This window comes from Saccopteryx bilineata, chromosome 4, assembly GCF_036850765.1.
Source record: "Saccopteryx bilineata isolate mSacBil1 chromosome 4, mSacBil1_pri_phased_curated, whole genome shotgun sequence".
In the NCBI taxonomy this organism is placed as follows: Eukaryota; Metazoa; Chordata; class Mammalia; order Chiroptera; family Emballonuridae; genus Saccopteryx; species Saccopteryx bilineata.
In genome coordinates, this window is record NC_089493.1 from 252,569,797 (window position 1) to 252,591,727 (window position 21,931).

Sequence of the window (21,931 nt, forward strand, 5' to 3'; positions counted from 1 at the left end):
CTACAACTATGAAGTGCTAAATGTACTTATTGAAAAAAATGTGACTATACATGAAGAAGCAGAAAACCTAAACAGACCAATCAGCAGGGAGGAAATAGAAAAAACTATTAAAAACCTCCCCAAAAATAAAAGTCCAGGCCCAGACGGTTATACTAGTGAATTCTATCAAACATTCAAAGAAGACTTGGTTCCTATTCTACTCAAAGTCTTCCAAAAAATTGAAGAAGAAGCAATACTTTCAAACACATTTTATGAGGCCAACATAACCCTCATACCAAAACCAGGCAAGGATGGCACAAAGAAAGAAAACTACAGACCAATATCTCTAATGAATACAGATGCTAAAATACTAAACAAAATACTGGCAAATTGAATACAACAATATATTAAAAAAATAATACATCATGATCAAGTGGGATTCATCCCAGAATCTCAAGGATGGTTCAACATACGTAAAACGGTTAACGTAATACACCATATCAACAAAACAAAGAACAAAAACCACATGATCTTATCAATAGACGCAGAAAAGGCTTTCGATAAAATACAACACAATTTTATGTTTAAGACTCTCAACAAAATGGGTATAGAAGGAAAATATCTCAACATGATAAAGGCCATATATGATAAACCATCAGCCAACATCATATTAAATGGCGTAAAACTGAGGACTTTCCACCTTAAATCAGGAACAAGACAGGGTTGTCCACTCTCTCCACTCTTATTTAACGTGGTGCTAGAAGTTCTGGCCAGAGCAATCAGACAAGACAAAGAAATAAAAGGCATCCATATCGGAAAAGAAGAAGTAAAGCTATCACTTTTTGCTGATGATATGATCCTATACATCGAAAACCCAAAGGACTCCACAAAAAAATTACTAGAAACAATAAACCAATACAGTAAGGTCGCAGGATACAAAATCAGCATACAAAAGTCCATAGCCTTTCTATATGCCAACAATGAAATATTAGAAAACGAACTCAAAAAAATAATCCCCTTCACGATTGCAACAAAAAAAATAAAATACCTAGGAATAAACATAACAAAGAATGTAAAGGACCTATATAACGAAAACTACAAGACATTGCTAAGAGAAATAGAAAAAGACACAATGAGATGGAAAAATATTCCTTGTTCTTGGATAGGAAGAATAAATATAATTAAAATGGCCATATTACCCAAAGTAATATATAAATTTAATGCAATTCCCATCAAAATTCCTATGACATTTTTTAAAGAAATGGAACAAAAAATCATAAGATTTATATGGAACTATAAAAAACCCCGAATAGCTAAAGCAATCCTAAGGAAAAAGAATGAAGCTGGGGGCATTACAATACCTCACTTTAAACTATATTATAGGGCCACAATAATCAAAACTGTATGGTACTGGCGGAAAAATAGACACTCAGACCAATGGAACAGAATAGAAAGCCCAGAAATAAAACCACATATATATGGTCAAATAATCTTTGATAAGGGGGCAACAACGCAAAATGGAGAAAAGAAAGCCTCTTCAACAAATGGTGTTGGGAAAACTGGAAAGCCACATGCAAAAGAATGAAACTCGACTACAGCCTGTCCCCGTGTACTAAAATTAATTCAAAATGGATCAAAGACCTAAATATAAGATCTGAAACAATAAAGTACATAGAAGACATAGGTACTAAACTCATGGACCTGGGTTTTAAAGAACATTTTATGAACTTGACTCCAATGGCAAGAGAAGTGAAGGCAAAGATAAATGAATGGGACTACATCAGAATAAAAAGTTTTTGCTCAGCAAGAGAAACCGATACCAAAATAAACAGACAGCCAACTAAATGGGAACTGATATTTTCAAACAATAGCTCAGATAAGGGCCTAATATCCAAAATTTACAAAGAACTTATAAAACTCAACAACAAACAAACAAACAATCCAATAAAAAAATGGGAAGAGGACATGAACAGACACTTCTCCCAGGAAGAGATACAAATGGCCAACAGATATATGAAAAGATGCTCAGCTTCATTAGTTATTAGAGAAATGCAAATCAAAACTACAATGAGATACCACCTCACCCCTGTTAGATTAGCTATTATCAACAAGACGGGTAATAGCAAGTGTTGGAGAGGCTGCGGAGAAAAAGGAACCCTCATACACTGTTGGTGGGAATGTAAAGTAGTACAACCATTATGGAGGAAAGTATGGTGGTTCCTCAAAAAACTGCAAATAGAACTACCTTATGACCCAGCAATCCCTCTACTGGGTATATACCCCAAAACCTCAGAATCATTGATACGTAAAGACACATGTAGCCCTATGTTCATTGCAGCACTGTTCACAGTGGCCAAGACATGGAAACAACCAAAAAGCCCTTCAATAGAAGACTGGATAAAGAAGATGTGGCACATATACACTATGGAATACTACTCAGCCATAAGAAATGATGACATCAGATCATTTACAGCAAAATGGAGGGATCTTGATAACATCATACGGAGTGAAATAAGTAACTCAGAAAAAAACAAGAACTACATGATTCCATGCATTGGTGGAATATAAAAACGAGACTAAGAGACATGGACAAGAGAGTGGTGGTTACCAGGGGTGGGGGGAGGGAGGACGCAGGAGGGAGGGAGGGAGAGAGTTAGGGGGAGGGGGAGGGGCACAGAGAAAACTAGACAGAGGGTGACGGAGGACAATCTGACTCTGGGTGAGGGGTATGCAACATAATTTAATGACAAGATAACCTAGACATGTTTTCTTTGAATATATGTACCCTGAAATATTAATGTCATCCCATTAACATTAATAAAAATTTATCAAAAAAAAAGAAAGATAGAGAGATAGATAGACAGATATATTATTATATTATATATTATATATAATTGTCTATGTATCTTACTCCAATAAACAAAATGCACTATAAAAAAAAAAAGAAAAAAAAAAAGAAAAAAATGTGACTATAAATGGACCCACACAGTTCAAATCCATGTTGTTCAAGGGCCAACTCTCTACAAATGTATGAATTATGTATAAGAATGGCACAACTAAAATAGCAGTTTTGCACCTGACCTAACAATCATAGTGATTGAGTTGTGTGTCCATGACCCAAGAAGTTAGACCTATCAAAGTCCCCTTCTAGGAACTTGCTGTGATGATCTCTTTCTCTTCTAGTTGCAAAGTTGTGAAGATGTGAACTACTGACCAAGGCTCAACCTTATGGAAAACTGATCTAAGAGAAAAAAGGCAACCCACCAAATGGTGGTTACCAGAAGGAAGAAGGTCGGGTGTAGTAATGTGTAGAGTGGGTCAAATATATTGTGCAAGATGATTTGACTTTGGGTGTTGAGCATACAATGCAATATTTAGATCATGTATCACAGAAATGTACATTTGAAACCTATACAATCTTATTAACCAATGTCACCCTGATAAATTTAATTTAATAAATTACATTAAAACAAAGAGGAAAAAAAACAAAGAGAAAGAAGCCAATTCATCAAGATGTGATGGAATATAAAGACAGAAAAAAAAATAGTCCCAATGATTCTAACATTTCTAGCTCTAATACTTTTTAAAGATATTTCTATCCTAATCTATGGTTCAGCTATGAGAAAATTTTCTTTTGTTAATATAAAGAAAATCTCAGTTTCTGTCTCATGGATAATAGGTAAAAAAATAATCAAGTGTATATTGACTTTGAAGGTCAAGTAAATTAAATTGACTACAGTTGAGAAAGAGGGCAAGAAGAGATACTATGAGGTAATCTCATTTTATATCAGAGTCATGTGCAGCATTATCTAATTGTTCCTGCTGAGAGTGTCTTACTAAGCCTAGTGGCATGTCTATCTACCTCATAGTGTAGACTCTTGCTTAGAGTAGCCATTTAAAAAAAATTTGTTGAGGCCCTGGCCAGTTGGCTCAGCAGTAGAGCGTCGGACGGCCTGGCGCATGGGGGACCCGGGTTCGATTCCCGGCCAGGGCACATAGGAGAAGCGCCCATTTGCTTCTCCACCCCCCCTCCTTCCTCTCTGTCTCTCTCTTCCCCTCCCGCAGCCAAGGCTCCATTGGAGCAAAGATGGTCCGGGTGCTGGGGACGGCTCCTTGCCCTCTGCCCCAGGCGCTAGAGTGGCTCTGGTCGCGGCAGAGCGATGCCCCGGAGGGGCAGAGCATCGCCCCCTGGTAGGCAGAACGTTGCCCCTGGTGGGCGTGCTGGGTGGATCCCGGTCGGGCACATGCGGGAGTCTGTCTGACTGTCTCTCCCCGTTTCCAGCTTCAGAAAAATATTAAAAAAAAAAAATTTGTTGAGCACTTCCATAACCTTATGGAATACCCATATGTACATACACAATAAATTTGGTTAGTTTCTTCTGTGAAAAAATTTATTTGTTGAAAAAAGTTAATTAAAAAAAACACAGAAATGGTGACTCTTCATTCATTCGTTCATTTTCTTGCCAAGTATTTGTTGAGCAGCTACTTTGCAATAGGCATAGTTCTAATTACTCAAGATACTATAATGAGTATTTGTATTTATTTATTTTTTATCTTATTTTTATTAATTTTAATGCAGTGACATTTATAAATCAGGGTACATATGTTCCGAGAAAACATCTCCAGACTTTTTGACATTTGATTATGCTGCATACCCCTCACCCAAAGTCAAATTGTCTTCCGTCACCTCCTATCTGGTTTTCTTTGTGCCCCTCCCCTCCCCCCACCCCTCTCTCTCCTTCCTCACCCCCTTCCCACCCCCCATTACCATCACATTCTTGTCCATGTCTTTGAGTCTCATTTTTATGTCCCATCTATGTATGGGTTCATATAGTTCTTAGTTTTTTCTGATTTACTTATTTCACTTCAAATGTTATCAAGGTCCATCTAATGTTATTGTAAATATTCCGATTTCATCATTTCTTATGGCTGAGTAGTATTCCATAGTATATATGTACCAAAGCTTTTTAATCCACTCATCCTCTGACGGACACTTGGGCTGTTTCCAGATCTTCGCTATTGTGAACAATGCTGCCATAAACATGGGAGTGCATTTCTCCTTCTGGAACAGTTCTGTGGTTTCCCTGGGGTATATTCCTAAAAGTGGGATAGCTGGGTCAAAGGCAGTTCGATTTTCAATTTTTGAAGAATCTCCATACTGTTTTTTACAGAGGCTGCACCAGTCTGCATTCCCACCAGCAGTGCAGGAGGGTTCCCTTTTCTTCACATCCTCACCAGCTCTTATTCTGTGTTATTTTGTTGATGAGTGCCATTCTGACTGGTGTGAGGTGATAATCTCATTGTGGTTTTAATTTGCATTTCTCTAATGATTAGTGATATTGAGCATTTTTTCACATGCCTATTGACCATCTGGATGTCCTCTTTGGAGAAGTGTCTATTCATTTCTTTTGCCCATTTTTTGATTGGATTGTTTGTCTTTCTGGTGTTGAGATTTACAAGTTCTTTATAAATTTTGGTTATTAACCCCTTATCAGATATACTGTCAAATATGTTCTCCCATTGTGTAGTTTGTCTTTTTATTCTATTCTAATTATTTTTGGCTGTGCAAAAGCTTTTTAGTTTGATATAGCCCCATTTGTTTATCCTGTCTAGCCACAGCAGTCAGACAAGAAGAACAAATAAAAGGCATTCAAGTTGGAAAAGAAGAAGTAAAACTATCATTATTTGCAGATGATATGATATTGTATATAGAAAACCCTAAAGTCTCAGTCAAAAAACTACTGGACCTGGTAAATGAATTCAGCAAAGCAGCAGGATATAAAATTAATACTCAGAAGTCAGAGGCATTTTTATACACAAGCAATGAACAGTCAGAAAGAGAAATTAAGAAAACAATCCCTTTCACTATTACAACCAAAAAAAATAAAGTACCTAGGAGTACATTTAACCAAGGAGACTAAAGACTTATACTCGGAAAATTATAAAACATTGATAAAAGAAATCAAGGAAGATACAAACAAGTGGAAGCATATACCGTGCTCATGGTTAGGAAGAATAAACATCATTAAAATGTCTATATTACCCAAAGCAATTTATAAATTCAATGCAATACCAATTAAAATACCAATGACATACTTTAAAGATATAGAACACATATTCCAAAAATTTATATGGAACCAAAAGAGAACACGAATAGCCTCAGCAATCTTGAAAAGTAAGAATAAAGGGGGAGGTATCACACTTCCAGATATCAAGTTATACTACAAGCCCATTGTACTCAAAACAGCCTGGTACTGGCATAAGAACAGGCATATAGATCAATGGAATGGAACGGAGAACCCAGAAATAAACCCACAACTCTATGGACAACTGATATTTGACAAAGGAGGTAAGGGCATACAATGGAGTAAAGACAGCCTCTTTAATAAATGGTGTTGGTAAAATTGGACAACTACCTGCAAAAAAAATGAAACTAGACCACCAACTTACACCATTCACAAAAATAAACTCAAAATGGATAAAAGACTTAAATGTAAGCCATGAAACTATAAGCATCTTAGAAGAAAACATAGGCAGTAAGCTCTCCGACATCTCTCGCAGTGATATATTTGCTGCTTTATCTCCACGGGCAAGTGAAATGAGTATTTGTATTTAAACTTCCATATCACATTTTTCTGTTTTGTTTTGTTTTTAACCAACATGTATCAGTCAGTAGATAGACATCATGCCTAAAGTAGTTGATACATAAAAGGGAGACATTCTTCAGACAAATGGACATTCTCCAGACAAATGAGGACCACTCCACAAAATGTATGAGTCAACATGGGGTTCTAACTCAATTTTTATTCCTTAGGTGTTAAATATAACAGTAAATGATAAAGCTAGATGATCTTCAAGGCTTATTCTAGCTAAAAAGAAACCTGAAGTTTTCTTCTAATCTACAGAGTGTGGTGTGGTCCCTTTCCAGCATCTAGAAATTGGTTAACATGAACTCTACCCCAGAAAAGCTGGATTAGATACCCTGGGGATGAGGTACAGCAATCTGTGTTTTAATAAGTTTTGATGGATGTTTAAGTTTGAGAACCACTGCCTAGACCTATATAACATTTAATAGTCAATGTATATAGGAAGAAATTTTCTAATTTTCTTTTTTTTCTTTCTTTCTCTTCTTTCTTTCTTTCTTTTGTGGGAGAGACAGAGAGAGTCAGAGAGAGGGACACATAGGGACAGACAGACAGGAAGGGAGAGAGATGAGAAAAATCAATTCTTCATTGTGGTTCCTTAGTTGTTCATTGATTGATTTCTCATATATGCCTTGATGGGGGGGCTACAGCAGGATGAGTGACCCCTGCTCGAGCCAGCGCTCAAACCAGCCTTGCTCAAACCAGATGAGCCTGCGCTCAAGCTGGCAACCTTGGGGTCTTGAACCCGGGTCCTCCACATCCCAGTCCGTCACTCTATCCACTGTGCCACTGCCTGGTCAGGCCTAATTTTCTTTTTGCTGCATTTCACCAACAATATTTTCTCTTCTATACTTCCATGTCCTTCTCGGCTACTCTTACCTACATCCCCCAGTTAAAACTATTTTGGTCAAACAAAGCCATTATTTTTTTTCCATAAGAGAGAAGTGGGGAAGCAGAGAGAATGCTCTGAACAGGATCCAATCAGCAAGCCCCCTCTGGGGCAATGCTCTACCTATTTGGAGCTGTTGCTCTTTTGCTCAGCAACTGAGTTAATTTAGTGCTTGAAGTGAGGCCATGGAGCCATCCTCAGTGCCCACCCAGGCCAACTTGCTCCAAATGAGCCATGGCTGTGGGAGATGAAGAGAGAGATAGAGAGAGAGAAAAGAGAGGAGAGGGGTAGAAAAGCAGATGGTTGCTTCTTCTGTGTGCCCTGACAGGGAATAGAACTGGGACATCCACATGCTGGGCCAGTGCTCTACTGCTGAACCAACTGGCCAGGGCCATTTTTTCCTTCATGTTTTCAAATAAGTCTAATAACATTTCTGAACTTTACAAACAAAAATAAGGCTATGCAAAAGAAAAATGAAGACAACCAGAAGTTTCTATTGAGAGTGATATTATGCAATTCATCCTTTTATTGTATGTTTGTTTGAGAATTGATGAGTATTCCTAGGGCAGTGTATCAGTAAGGGCCATGGCCAACAAAATGGAACAAATTATTTTGGGAACATTCTTGAGCTCTTTGTGAACTAAAAAATATGTCAGTGTCATAGTATTTTTTTATGCAGGTTAATAGTGATCAGTTGCAATAGATTACACACACACACACACACACACACACACACACACACACACGCATACACTAGAATACCGATAAATGCCTGTAACTAAAAAACCAGCCACTAGATGATCTCCTATAATTATCCAATTTTTCTTACTGCAAAACTCAGAAATGGTGAATAAAGAGACAGAAAGAATAATATACTGGGTACACAATAACTTCTATATGTACGATTTTCCTTTTCTGTTTAGATATCTGTTATTCTCAGTTTTTAAGTGATATGGTTTGAGTATGTACCCATTTGCAGCTAGCATTTAGCATATAAATTTATGGACAGATCATCAGACATTTTATTAGGTGTCACTTTTGCTGTTTAGTCCCCTAATTTGGCTTTAAACATCATATATCCTCATCTCTGAAAAGAGTATAGGATGAGCCAAAGGAATATATTATTTTTCCAAGAGAGTAATAAAAAAGTAGGGAGAAAATAACTTGATTTATGTTCATGTGTCTTTTTCATCCTGTGCCCTTCCCCTCAATATTTTAACTCTCTTTGTAAAATTTTCTCTTTTATGATTATTTACCCATGGCTGATTAATGACTGGAAGATAGTGGTAGCTACCACTGCTGGGGTCCTACTGGCTTCTTACTTTAGGTTTGGAGCCCAATTTTAACTCCCTTTCATCTAATTCCATACTGTAGATATGGATACAGATAGATCATAACCATTATGTAAGAATAAATGGTGATGTGGGTGTGGGTGGTGTGTGTTAGAGTAATTAATAATCATGATTTAATTTTAGGCCAGAATAGTTTGGTTCATTAATTACAATGAATATCATGGGACAATAAATTATTTTTTAATCTTTACTGAAAGCAATTAGTAGTATCATGGAAATATTCTTACACTGTAAGGTGGTTATTGTATCAGTGAAAAGGAAAACACCAATTCCCTCTTCAATATTCTTCCCTAAAATTAATCTGCTTTGATTTGAGGTTTTGGAGCTCCCCTATTCACTTGCCTACTATTGAGAGTCAAATATTCAAATCTAGAGAAGCAGCACCTCCTCTTTTTTCATTGTATCTCCTTTCATTTCTGACCATTCATCTTTATTCAGATTTGAAAAATAAGAATATCATTAAAGATTAAGAATTTTCAGTGTGGGAATTTGTATGCCTGATACAATTAATTTTATTGTTACATCTTTATAAAATAAAGAACCTGCAGAAATAAAAGAACTTCAAGAAATATCTTCTCCCAACCTCAGAGAACTTAAGAATATTATACCTTTAACACTTGCAATTATTTCTTCTTTTCTGCTCTCCAGTTTGCTTACTGCATACAGGATCTTTTATTCTTTATGTTTATGTCCATTCTTTCCAGCAGCCTCTGTTTTCCACCTCTATTTCCACTGATTTTTCTATGCTGTTATTCTTTTGACACTACTTCTAAGTTTCTATTTTTAATTCTGTTGTCACTTTCTCCTTTCATATTTCAAATATGACTCCCAAATATTGTGTAAAGATGAATTGGTCAGAATGAAGACACTGATGGATTATGAGGGGCTCAAGGAACTGGGAAGAGGAGAGCTGTCAAGATTTTCTTCATATACTAGAAGTATACTGGATAGACCTGGGTGTGAGAAGCAAGAAACAGCAAGCCCGAGTAAGTCATAACCAAAAGAGCAAACCTATTAAAACAATGATCTGGAGTAGTGTGCACTGACGAAAATAAAACAAACCAGTCTGCCAGGTCAGTAGCTAATAACCCATGGGTTTGCTACTAAGGAAATTAAAACTTTAGCTAATGAGAACAGGTAGCCACCTACTGAGAATGAAACTGAAGGCGTCCTATTAATTCCCTTCCATGAGTCCCTTTGACAGAACAGTCAGAAAGCTTTTCCTATTTATTTATTAGCAAAAGTCTTGAAATGGGGGCAAAAAAAATATTAAAAATTCAGAGGTACACTCTCATTCGGATCCCCCAAGAGTAGATCCAGACAGGGTGTTTCTTCCCTCTTGACAAAACATACATCAACATAGGTCACGAAAAGAGGAAGGGCAGTTTAAAAAAAAGAAAAGAAAAAATAAGCTGTCCCAGATAAGTACAGCCAAGATGACTCAGACAATCCCTAGGGGATTTTCCGTGTGGGTACTTCCAATGAATAAATCCGCTATTAGCTTCGTGGAATCTGTAGGCAACCTCTTTCAAGAACAGGGTTTGATTTTATGATTCCAGGAGGTGAGGGGTCGCTATTTATCTCTCTCTCTCTCTCTCTCTCTCTCTCTCTCTCTCTCTCTCTTTTTCCTGCAGAAGTAAGAACACCTTTGTCGAACTCTTAGTCAATTTTTAAAATGACTAGAGGCCTTCTGGACATACTTTGGTCCTGGGTAAATATTTAGAGTCGCTTTACTGATCCTAAATCCAACTCTTGACCAGACTTGTGAGTCTTTCTCGATTGATCGGAAAGCGCGGTGAGGATCCGACTCCCTGCCAGTGGTGAAGCTGGAGTCCAGGCTGGTTGTGAGAAGACATACAGCAGTCTGCGATGATGGGGGCATTTCAGGATCAAGACATGGGGGTGGACAAGACACGAACTTGTCTCCCCGCTCCCTGGTGCCCAGGTGCTGTGGGAGAGATCCCGGAGGGCAGCGCCGCGGGAACTGCAGCTGGCAGTCCCGGGCGCAGCAGCGGCGCTCCTCACTGCCCGCGGGGAGCGAGCGCGTGTGTGCGCGAGAGCGGCGGGCGGCGGAGGGCGGAGGCGCAGGCGCGCTGCTGGCGCGTCCGCAGCCCCGCGCTGAGCGCCGCGTCTCGGGGAGTTGATGGCAGCACCACAGTGCGGCCGGCGAGCCGAGCGCCGAGCGCAGCCACCCGCCGCTGCCCAGGGAGCGTCCAAGATGTGTGGGCACCGGGGAGACAGCGGTCGCAGCAGCAGCACCAGGGACGGGGGCGTGCAGCAGCCTCCGCTCGCCCGCTCGTGCTGACCTGCCTCGTTTGGCCCCAAAGAATGTCAGCTAAGTCCAAGGGGACCCCTTCCTCGTCCTCTCCAGCCGAGGGACCGCCGGCAGCCTCCAAAACCAAGGTGAAGGAACAGATCAAGATCATCGTGGAGGATCTGGAATTAGTCCTGGGCGACCTGAAGGACGTGGCCAAGGAACTTAAGGAGGTGAGAGCGCAGGGGTGGGGAAAGAGTGCGTCTCCTTCTGCCCCCTGGGGGTCCTCGGTCCTGTTTTCACCGTAGACTGCCCGATTTCTTAACTCTTAGGAAACTAGAGTAAGAAGCCTGCCGACCGACTTTCTTTGCTCCGGCTACTCCTGAGAAGAGTTGTTGCACTTTTTTTTTCTCTTTTAATAAGAAAGAAATCAACTAGTGTTTTAATCGATGGACCTGGGATGGTGGAAGGGGCGAGCGCGTGCGTGTGTCGGTATCTGTGTGTGTGTAATGTCGGGGGACGGGGAGGACAGGGGGTGTGACGGCGGAGGAGGAAATGTGCCGCCCGGCCGGAGCGTGCAAGATGCTCCTCTGCTGCCCCTTGCTCCCCTGGAGTCCTTTGGCAAGTCGCTCTTTGCCTGGCAGCCTCTCCAAGCCGGGGCTGAAGGGGGGCCGGGTTCCGGGCCCGGAGCCAGGCCGGGGAGGGCACAGCCTGGGGGAAGCTCGGCTCCGACTCTCTTCCCCTTCCGAGCTCCGCTGGAAGGAAGGCAACCGGGCCGCTGGCAGGAGAGCCCAGACTTGGGCATGTGGAGGGCTTTCTGGGACTTTCTCACTTTAACAGTTTCTGAGGCATCCCTTGCCTCCTCCGAATGTCGCTCCTAGCAACTCCGGGCCTCTCCCTCCAACCCTCTCCTTCCTTCCTTCCTTCTTCCCATCTTGTCTCCACTGGTATTGAACCTGGAGAACTTGGTGCATTAGTGTGTGTGTGTGTGTGTGGGGGGGGGGGGACGGTTGTGAGTGTGCCAGGGTCTTGCCACTTGCGTCCTGGCTCTTGGGAACCGGGACTGTTGTGGTTCTTTCCCGCTTCCCATCTATTCCACTTCTGCCCTCCCACCCCCACCCTGTTATCCTGATGGAAAGCAGCGGAGGCAGGAACGGGGCTGCGGCTGCGTAAATCAGGCTGCCGCTCCTGGCGGGGGCGAAGACTAGCTTGGGAGGGGTAGGGTCTCCCGTGAGCCCAGCTGGCAGCTGGTGGAGTCGCGAAGCTGGTGGCAGAGTCTGAGCCGCTGTTCTGCCACCAAAAGGGCGCCTGGTGTGGTTCTCGGTCAGGGAGTCCGCACCCCGCAGTTTCTTCAGAGCTAAGATAGTAACTTCTAAGGTGGTGGTGCCGGAGGAGGGAGGGAAGGGGTGGGGCTTAATCTAGGTCCAAAATTGTAATCGGGTTTCTGAGGCCAAGTGGGAGGAAATTGAGGGTTGTTTGGATGTTTGATCTCTAGAGATTAACCTCCTCTATCCAGTTTCCAATTCAAATATGAGGAAAGAGTCCCCTCCACCCCCGCCCTTCCTCACCTTGTTCCCCGTTAGGTCTATGACCAGTACTCTGCATTTCTTACCAAATGCGAGTCTGTTAAAATGGCCCATTCATAGGCAGACTTCTGTTTGCTATGGCCAGTGTCATTCCTGTAGGTGCTCCGCAGACAGAGCACAGAGTGGAGATTGATATAAATGATAGATGTGAGGATCAAACTTGTTCATGTTTGCAGGGCTTCTCTAGGATCATTGCTTCACAACTGGTTGACAGATGGCGAGGTTATGCATTGAAATCCAAGCCTAAAGATGCTGTTCGTTTCTTTGTTATCCCTTCATTTGGCACTTTTGTCAGACTGTGTTTTCATCTGAAACATTATGGCGTTGTAAAAATGAACAAATTTGGGCATGTTCCTTTTGGCAGAGCTGTGCTTTATAGTAGTTGTTGAGGATTCTAAAGTGGGGAATGTGGGAAATCTACATCAGCACATAAGGTATTGACTGTTTATGAAGTAGGCTGAGCTTAAGAGAAAGGTGATCTACTCTGCGTCTATGGGCATATCCTTCGTGTGATGTGTCACTCCACTTCTTACTTGAGACAGAATAAATGACAAGAAACTGCACATGGTCTTGATGCTGTTTTGCTCATTATTATGTAAATATTTGGAGACGAGGTAGATCTGTAGTGAAACTTTGAACCTCCCTGTGGCTCTTGGCTAGCTAGAATCACGAAGAAATAAATAAGGGAGTCTGTGGTTATCTGTTCCTTTCACTCTTTCTGTGTCTTCATTTGCTGGAGACTGTTTAAGAGGGGAAAACAGGTAATTTATAAAAGGAATGAGAAAACATAGATAATGTACAACCAAATAAATGAAAGGATCTGTCTTCTAGACAGATCTAGAGATAACACTGCCTGATGCTTTGGAAGTTTGATTGGCTGCCAAGGCCTTTGGGGGTAAAAAAATCTCACCCCTAAGAGTAAATTTATGAGTGATAAATAATGTGATGTTATTGTTAATTATTTCTTTGTGAGGCTATCATCACCCTAAGTTTACACACAGAATTGTATTATATACTATGGCTGAATCTCAAAACATTGGCTGTATATATAAATGAATGATAGTTATTTTGAGAACAGAATATTTATAGGGCAGGTTTAACCTGTGACCTTGTGCAGTTGTCCAGCATTTATCTTTTAAAGATAATACTGCACATGTGAGTGAATATGTCTTTGATGTCATTTTCAATGAAGGAGTAACTGAGAACTTTGTAAATTACAAACCTTGTTGGACTCTGTACCTATGACTTATGAATGTCACTATAAATTCATCAGTTATATTCTGGCAATTTACCGCTGGTATATGTTAAGTATAAAGTGTTATATTTAGAATTCTAACTCCTTTATTGGCAATGCTATATGTTTAGGCCTTAATATATTTTGATAGCAATAAGCAGAGAGTCCTTAATAACTTGAAACAGAAATGAGAAATAAAAAAGTGATTACAACTAGATCACTATATCAGACAACATTTATTTTACTTTCCTGCTTTTCAATTTTATCTGAAAGGGCAATACATATTTTTAATAATCTGATGTTTATTTTTGCATAGACTTTTCACCAACAATATTGGACAATTGTTTGAGGTGATTTTGAAATTGCTTTTCTTTTTAGAAGTTTTCGGGACTTTAGTCACCTGAAAACTCAGGTAGTATGACAGATTTGAACATAATTGTAGCTTCTTGAAACACTAATAATCACTAAAAAGAAATTCCATTTTTATTTTGAGTATCTTCTGTGACTACTTATTTAATTATTACCTAATCACTTATAATTAGAGTATATATATTGGGAAAAGAGGAACAGGATTTCTAGAAAGTCTAAGGGAAGTTTTATTCTGCCCTCAGAATTTGGTAAAACTTCAAATAACTTGACTTTTTAGAAATAATAGGTAATTTTTTTTTGGTCTTTTGTCTTATAATGGAAAAACCTTTACTATAAGTTGCCATATTTATTCAGCACCTTCTATATGCTATATTATCTTTTTATTGTTACCAAGATGAATAAGTTATACTTTCTGGGCTCAGTGAGCTCAAAAGGTTAGTTTGGGATGCATTTATCATGTCTCTGATCATCAGTAGTGTAAAAAACTATTACTGCTTTTATCAGTTACTCTCACTATGATTTAATGGGCTTGGGAAAAGAAAGCAAAATTGAGAATGAGTGAGTAAATGTAGGTAAATAAACCAATACTTGCATAGTTAGTAGTATGATAAGCCTTTGATGAAGGGAGAAGAAGCTTTGAAAAGATGGTGAGTTTCTTCACATTGTTACGATTAACTGAAAAGGATCAATGCTTCACATGGGATATCTCAAGTGTTACAACTAGATATTAGAGACTTTAAAAAGGGTAAGTTTTCTAGGGGATGAATGGTCACAAAAGAAAATTTTTGGATCTTCCTTTGAGATGTGGATAAGATTTGAGAAGGTAGAGAGAAGGAATAACGAAATAGAAATAGGAATTAGCAGGAAATCAATACGACATTAATCCATGTTGCCTTTTTCTACACAGTGCAAAATACAGTGGTGAAACTCAAGAGTTTTAGGGATAAAATGAACTATTGCTGATTTTTAGGTGTAGGGTGATTCATTTTTAGAAACGTGGAATAAAGAGCTATTGCTTTTTAAAAATAGTTCTCAAATAACCTGACATCATCTCTAGGTACCAATTTGCCTGTTCTTTTATTAAGATCTCACTGGTGCACTGTTTTGCACCAAATGGTGGTGTTAATATGGGATTACAGATCTTGTTAGTTAGAGAGAAATTGAAATATATAATAAACAGCCTTTTATTTGGAAACAAAATTTATTTCTGCTTTGGGTAAATTCTATCTTAGTTTATACTGATTATTACTGTGAATATTTTTGCAGCGTTTTAATTCATGATTTCATGACTTAAGTGACAAGGTTGCTCTATAGGTTGAAGATATATATATGAATATATAACTAAGCCATGTGAGTCGAGTAGATATGACTCTCATGTAGGAACCAGGGACCCAGTTAAGGTCAGTGCCCGGGAATCACTCATGGACTTCCAGGTGGAAAGGTGTGTCAGCATTGTGGTTGCAGATGGGAAAACACCTATTTTTTTTGTACACAGAAACAAACTAAACTCAAGTTAAGTTTTTAAAATTTGAAAACCCATGGAAAACAGTTCCTTTGGGGGCTGAGGAAAACAGACTTAAAAATTATTTTCAATATATTTTTGTTTTTAAATGTTTTTTTAAATGTTTTATCTACTTGAAGTTGTGAAGTTTATTGCTTTAGGAAATTCCACCAAATGTTTTTTTGTTAATAAATCCATACATATAAAATTTATTACTAGAACAAATTACAAAGAATAATTTCTAGATTGATTTCCAAGTTCTAAAGTTGTGAATGAACAAAATTTCTCAGTTCATTCAGTTATAGCAATAGTTGTTTTTTAATACTTTATTTAACAGTCTGCCTCCCAAATTGGAGTATATTTACCAAATGCTTATATGCTTTTTAATTTTTCTTTTCTTAAGCATGATGGCTTAGCATGTTACTGAAAAAGCAGAATGGTTCTGAGAAAATAAAGATAACCAATAACCATCTTTCACTGTCTCTGCTGCCAATGCACGAAACAATTTAAGACTCAGAGAATTAGCTGATAAGAAATTCATGCAGGCCTTAAAAAGTAAGTAATAAATAAGTGTTGGCTTCAGGCAGCAGTGAAGTAACATAATAAAACCAATCTAATAGGTTTTCTTGTTACCCAGATTATGTTATTTTTGTTGTTGTTTTGTTTGTTTTTTCGAAACAAATTTAACCACTAATCATAGAACTAATTATGAAAAAGTTCTTAGGCAATTTTTGAAAATTAGAGGGGTAAAATTTCAATAGACTGCGCTTTTAGTTCCGACTGATATGTGCGTTAACTGACATCAAGCTGAAAATAAAATACTAGAAAACAACAAAGGAAACCTTTTTCCTTTAAAAGAATCAATCTGTTTATTTTAGTAAGACTTTAGTTTTTTAAAAGAAGTTTTACATTCAGAGCAAAATTGAGGGGAAAGTACAGAGATTTCCCATCTCCACCTGTCCCTGCACTCCATTATCAACCTCCCACACCAGAGTGGTACGTTTGTTTACGTCTGAGGAAACGACATTGGCACATCGTCATCACCCAAAGCCTACAGTTGACGTGATGGGTCACTCTTAGTGTTGTGCATTCAGTGGGTGAGCACAAGAGTATAATGGCATGCATCCATCATTGTGGTGCTCCACCAGTTATCCCTCTCCCAGTCTACCCCCAAAAGTGCTAGTTCTTTTTTTTTTTTTTTAAAGATTTATTATTTTTTTATTATTATTTTTTATTTATTTATTCATTTTTTAGAGAGGAGAGAGACAGAGAGGGAGAGAGAGGAGAGAGAGACAGAGAGAGAGAAGGGGGGAGGAGCTGGAAGCATCAACTCCCATATGTGCCTTGACCAGGCAAGCCCAGGGTTTCGAACCGGCAACCTCAGCATTTCCAGGTTGACGCTTTATCCATTGCGCCACCACAGGTCAGGCCAGTGCTAGTTCTTTAATGAGCACATTTTATATTTTTTTTTCTGATTTCAGAAGCAGTACTTTACTATAGAAAGTTGGGGGGGGAAAGTCTCAAATTGTAAAGGAAAAATAAAAGTTATCCTTAATGCCACACAGAAATAGATATATTGAAAACTTAGCTGTATTTTCGGGGTTTTTTTTTGCATAAATATTTTTAACATACATGAAGTCATACAAAATTATAAGATTATATACAATGATTTCTACTTTCTTGAATAGTGTTAGATAATAACCATTATATAGATCTGCTATAAGTTACTTTATAGTCCCTGTAATGTTGGACATTCTATTTATTTCCAAATTTTTATGGTTTTTAAAATATCATCTAAAAAGAACAGTTTGGCACTAAAACTAAGACAGATAGATTTTACTATGTGCCTAATAGTCTTCTAAGTGCATTTATTAACATTTAAGTCTTCTAATCCTGAAAACAGATATAAGAGAAAGGTACTATTGTTATTCCATTTTACAGAAAAGAAAACAGAAGCCAGAGATTTTAGGTCACTTGCCCAAGGTCACTTGATTGTAAGTGGAGGGAATAGGTTTCAATGCCAGGCAATTTATTGCTAGAGTCCAGGTATTTAAGCACTAAGCTCTATTTATTATTATTATTATTATTTACATTTTATTAGAAGACAATGGTGTCAAAGTTTTCAAGTTTCCAATCCCTATTGCCAAAGTGTTTTCCAGGGAGATTCACAAATACTTATATCCAGCACAAGTATATGTGGACATTGTTTCTTAAATTTTGAGAGAAGCTAATAAACCTTTTAAGTTATGTTGTATATGTAGTTTATCATTTCTATGTGGTAACAGTCATTGTTTTGTGGATTGCACTCAATTTTGGGCACCAATATTGAGACAAATTAATAGTGAGTTAATTAGACCTTGCCATTTCCATCTTCCAAATAAATAGGTGCTGTATTGAATTACTTTTGACTTACTTGGTCTTAAACAAAATTGTTAATGAGAATATAATATAGCTTTTTTATATTATGACTTGGAAAATAAAGGGGCAACTAATGGGTATTTGCTGATATATAGCATTGTATATAGCTATTTCAAATAAATAAAGAAATTTGGGAAATTTTAATTCTCTTCTGTTATTATCAAATTGCCTTAGAAGGAGGTACTATCCTTAAGATTACTGAGATGTCTAGGGTTTGACAGTTGTTTTGCTTTCTCCTATGACTGATAGAGAAGCTTGTCAAATTCTTTACAAGATACAAAGTTATTGAGCTGGCTAGCAATGTCATATGTATACTTATAATTAGATTTCTCATGTGAATTTAGTGGTACTGATTATGAGCCATTCTATACCCTCAAATATAAAGGAAACAAAAAATGACATTATTTTAAATTCCTATTTTTTCAGTGCAATATGGTTAGGCATGTTTTTATTATATTTAAAGTTATTTATTAGGAAGAAATACTCTAAGATTTCCCATAGGACCTAGGAAACCAAAGTCAGAAATACTTAAGCTCTAAACAAGAACCAGAAAGTAACATTAACTGTAACGAGAAAATAAATTTATCTAGGTAATGTCCAAATCAAAGTAGACTCACAAGGTGGCTTGTCAAATTATGACAGATGTTGCCTTGTACGATGTCAACAAAAGGTCTCTGCCACCAATCTAAAAACAATAAGAGAACTCAACCTAAGGCATAGTAGAAGGAGAAACTTTATTCAGGTAAACCTGGGAAACACAGCTTCTGAAGGAAACCAAAGTGACTAAGGGATGTACACTTTTTATAGATAAAGTACTTAATCCCTGATTGGTCCATTTTTTTTTTTTGCAAATGAGGAATCCAAATTTGCACAGTCTGAGTGGTTCAACTATCACTGTTCTGCTTCATTGAAATGGCTAATTCTGATTGGTCATTATGGAGCTTCTCTGATTAGTCAGTGAATATGCCAATAAGGATATAGTTGCACAGTTCTAATTGGACAGGGTAAGTCTCCACCCATTGGTGTAAGGACAATACCAGGAACTCCTTTATAAGGGCTGAAGCAGATGGCAGGACCACAGTGCAGATGACTGAAAGCTAAGTCTATAGCTTTTCCCTGAAATTCAGGTTATGTGAGAGACCTCCATCAGCAGTGGCTTCTAGACTCTGTTTATAAATTTGGACCCGGTTAACCTGGAGGATTCCTTGACAGACATATACCTTTTGAGGTTCACAATGGCATAAGGTATTTTTATTTTTGAAAATGAAAGGATAGGAGGATTCCAAAAAATTAAAAAGCTTCCAGACTTTAGGTAAGAAATATGAACATTGTTAAGACCACTTATATCTATGATCCTTGTTTTCCCTCCTCCTGCTTTGCAAATACTACTTCACTTGGGTGTTTGAGATAAAAGTTTATTTCTAGAATAATTGAAGTGAGTCAAATTATATACTTGTGTCTGTTGTGCCAATTACTATGGTGTTGGCACACTATAAATAGTTTTTTACCTACACGTAGCATATGACATACTGGTGTAGAGAAAGCAAATTTGGTGATTTTTAACAGGGTCTCTTCTCTAGTACTATACAAAAGCTAACAGATTGGTGTTTATTTGCCTCTTTTGTAATATTGAACCTTATCCTAACATTTCAAGCTGTATTCATGTGACAGAAAAATACCAGGTTAAAAAAAGATTGGTCAAATTAATTGTCTTCTAGCTGCATGGTTTTTAGTTCCCCCGTCCCCCTCATATCACAGAGCCCTTTGAACATTTATGAAATTGTAGATATTTTTCGTGGAGCAAAAGCTCTTTGAAAGTTAGTTTTTGAGATGTTCAGGGAGTCTTGGGGGGGGGGTTGAGAATAACACAGGTGAAGAGACAAAACAAGTGATTGATTGCCTTTTTCTTTTTTTAATTTATAGCTATTTAGTTGAGATGAGCTCCATTATTTTTAAAATCAAAAGTACTGACTCTACCAAAAGGATAAAAGGATATAGTGATGGCTGTAATCTGATGGTTTTTATTTCAGGGAGCCAAAGATAGCTTATCAGCAGTTTATTTCTCTTAGAGGGACTCTGGTACCTGGTTTCAACATGGGGAAAGTATATATATCAAATTCACTTCTAAAAACTGCAGAATGCTCGTGTGCCTAATGGTTAACTCTCACATTTTGTTTTTATATCACTATGTAGTACATAATGTTTCCAGAGCTTATTGCAAATTAAGCATGTTCTGTTTTTAAAACTGGTCCCAGAACAGCATTTTTAAAAATTATTTCCTTGTATGAAATTAATTCAGGAACTAAGAAAGATTTGTTGAATTCTTGATATGTGTAAGACACTGTGCTGAAGACCATAAATGATGCAATCATGGATAAGTTTAAAGACCTGCCTTTGAAGAAACTCACTTCTAGGAGGGTGAACTAAAGCAATCTAGAAGAAGTAAAGGACCATATTAAATTACACCTAGATTCAAAGATGGAAAAAACATTTATCTCACTTTCTACTTTTTAAAGTTTTTGTATATTTTAGAGATAGAGGAGGGGGGGAAGAGAGGAGAGAGAAAGGAAGAGGGGAGAGAGAGGAAGGAAGAAAGAGGGGAGAGAAACATCGATTTGTTGTTCCACTTATTTATGCATTCGTTGGTTGATTCTTTTTTCTTTATATTGATTGATTTTAGAGAGACAGTGAAAGGGAGAGAGACAGAGAGAGAGGGAAACATTAATTTGTTGTTTTACTTAGTTGTGCATTTATTGGTTGATTCCTTTGTGTGCCATGACTGGAGATTGAACCCGCAACCTTGCATATTGAGTTGACGCTCTAACCAACTGAGCTAACTGGCCAGAACCTCACTTTCCATTTTAATTGATTTTCTCTGTATTAATGACTTCTAAACTTTGCTTAATAAGATATATAATAACTCCTGTAATAATACATCATAGTTTTGCAATGTGAGTGCAAAGCTTTCAAACTCACGCATATGTTGCTCTATTATTCCACATTAGAAGATTGTTCTTAGGGATTACATTCATATATTGTAAGATTTCAACACTTAATAATAACACCAGAAGTTCCTTTTATGAAATATGTCTCTGCCAGTGTTCTCGTAAATGCATTTGAAAACAGTCGACAACTAGTCATTGTTCCCTTTAAAATTTATTAAAATAAATCATTAAAGTTTTATATACATGGTTAAAATCAAGCTTTTGTAGTTATGGACATTTTTTTCTTACCTTTATCTTATTTTTTTCCCTCTTACTGAATGTACACTGGTCACAAAATTAGGGGATCAGGAAACGTGCAGATACTCCAGTACTTTCAGCCTTTTGTATAGTGCATTTTCACCAATGAAATAATAGTTCGTTTTACATCTTATTTGCATAATTGAACAATTTTCTTTAACTTCTCATTTGCTTTTCTGATGTTCTTGTTTAATAAAAAAATCAAATGCTTCTTTTTTATCACTTCATAGTAATTTTGAAATATCCTCTAATTTTTTGAGCAGTATACTTTTAAAATGCACCTTCTTATTTTCATTTATCATTTTTCCTATCTCCTTTTCCAGTTTTCACAGTGAAATAAAAATTACAGTGAAAGATTTTAAGGAATTTGGATACCTATGTCTATTTTATGATTTGAGAAAAAGACAGGAAACTCAGAAGGGCTGATGGAAGAGAGCAAGGCTGAGCTGCTGGTCTTGACACT

General features: G+C 37.8%; 1 protein-coding gene across 1 annotated transcript in view; it reads left to right on the top strand.

Annotated features, from left to right (window-relative positions):
- The first annotated feature begins 10,535 nt into the window (after nt 1-10,535).
- The window catches only part of PRR16 (proline rich 16), a 311,132-nt gene continuing 299,736 nt past the window's right edge, over nt 10,536-21,931 (top strand). Inside the window, exon 1 of the mRNA XM_066274167.1 lies at nt 10,536-11,351. Coding sequence (XP_066130264.1) covers nt 10,734-11,351 — 618 coding nt within the window. The 5' untranslated portion in view covers nt 10,536-10,733. The remainder of the gene's footprint in view (nt 11,352-21,931) is intronic.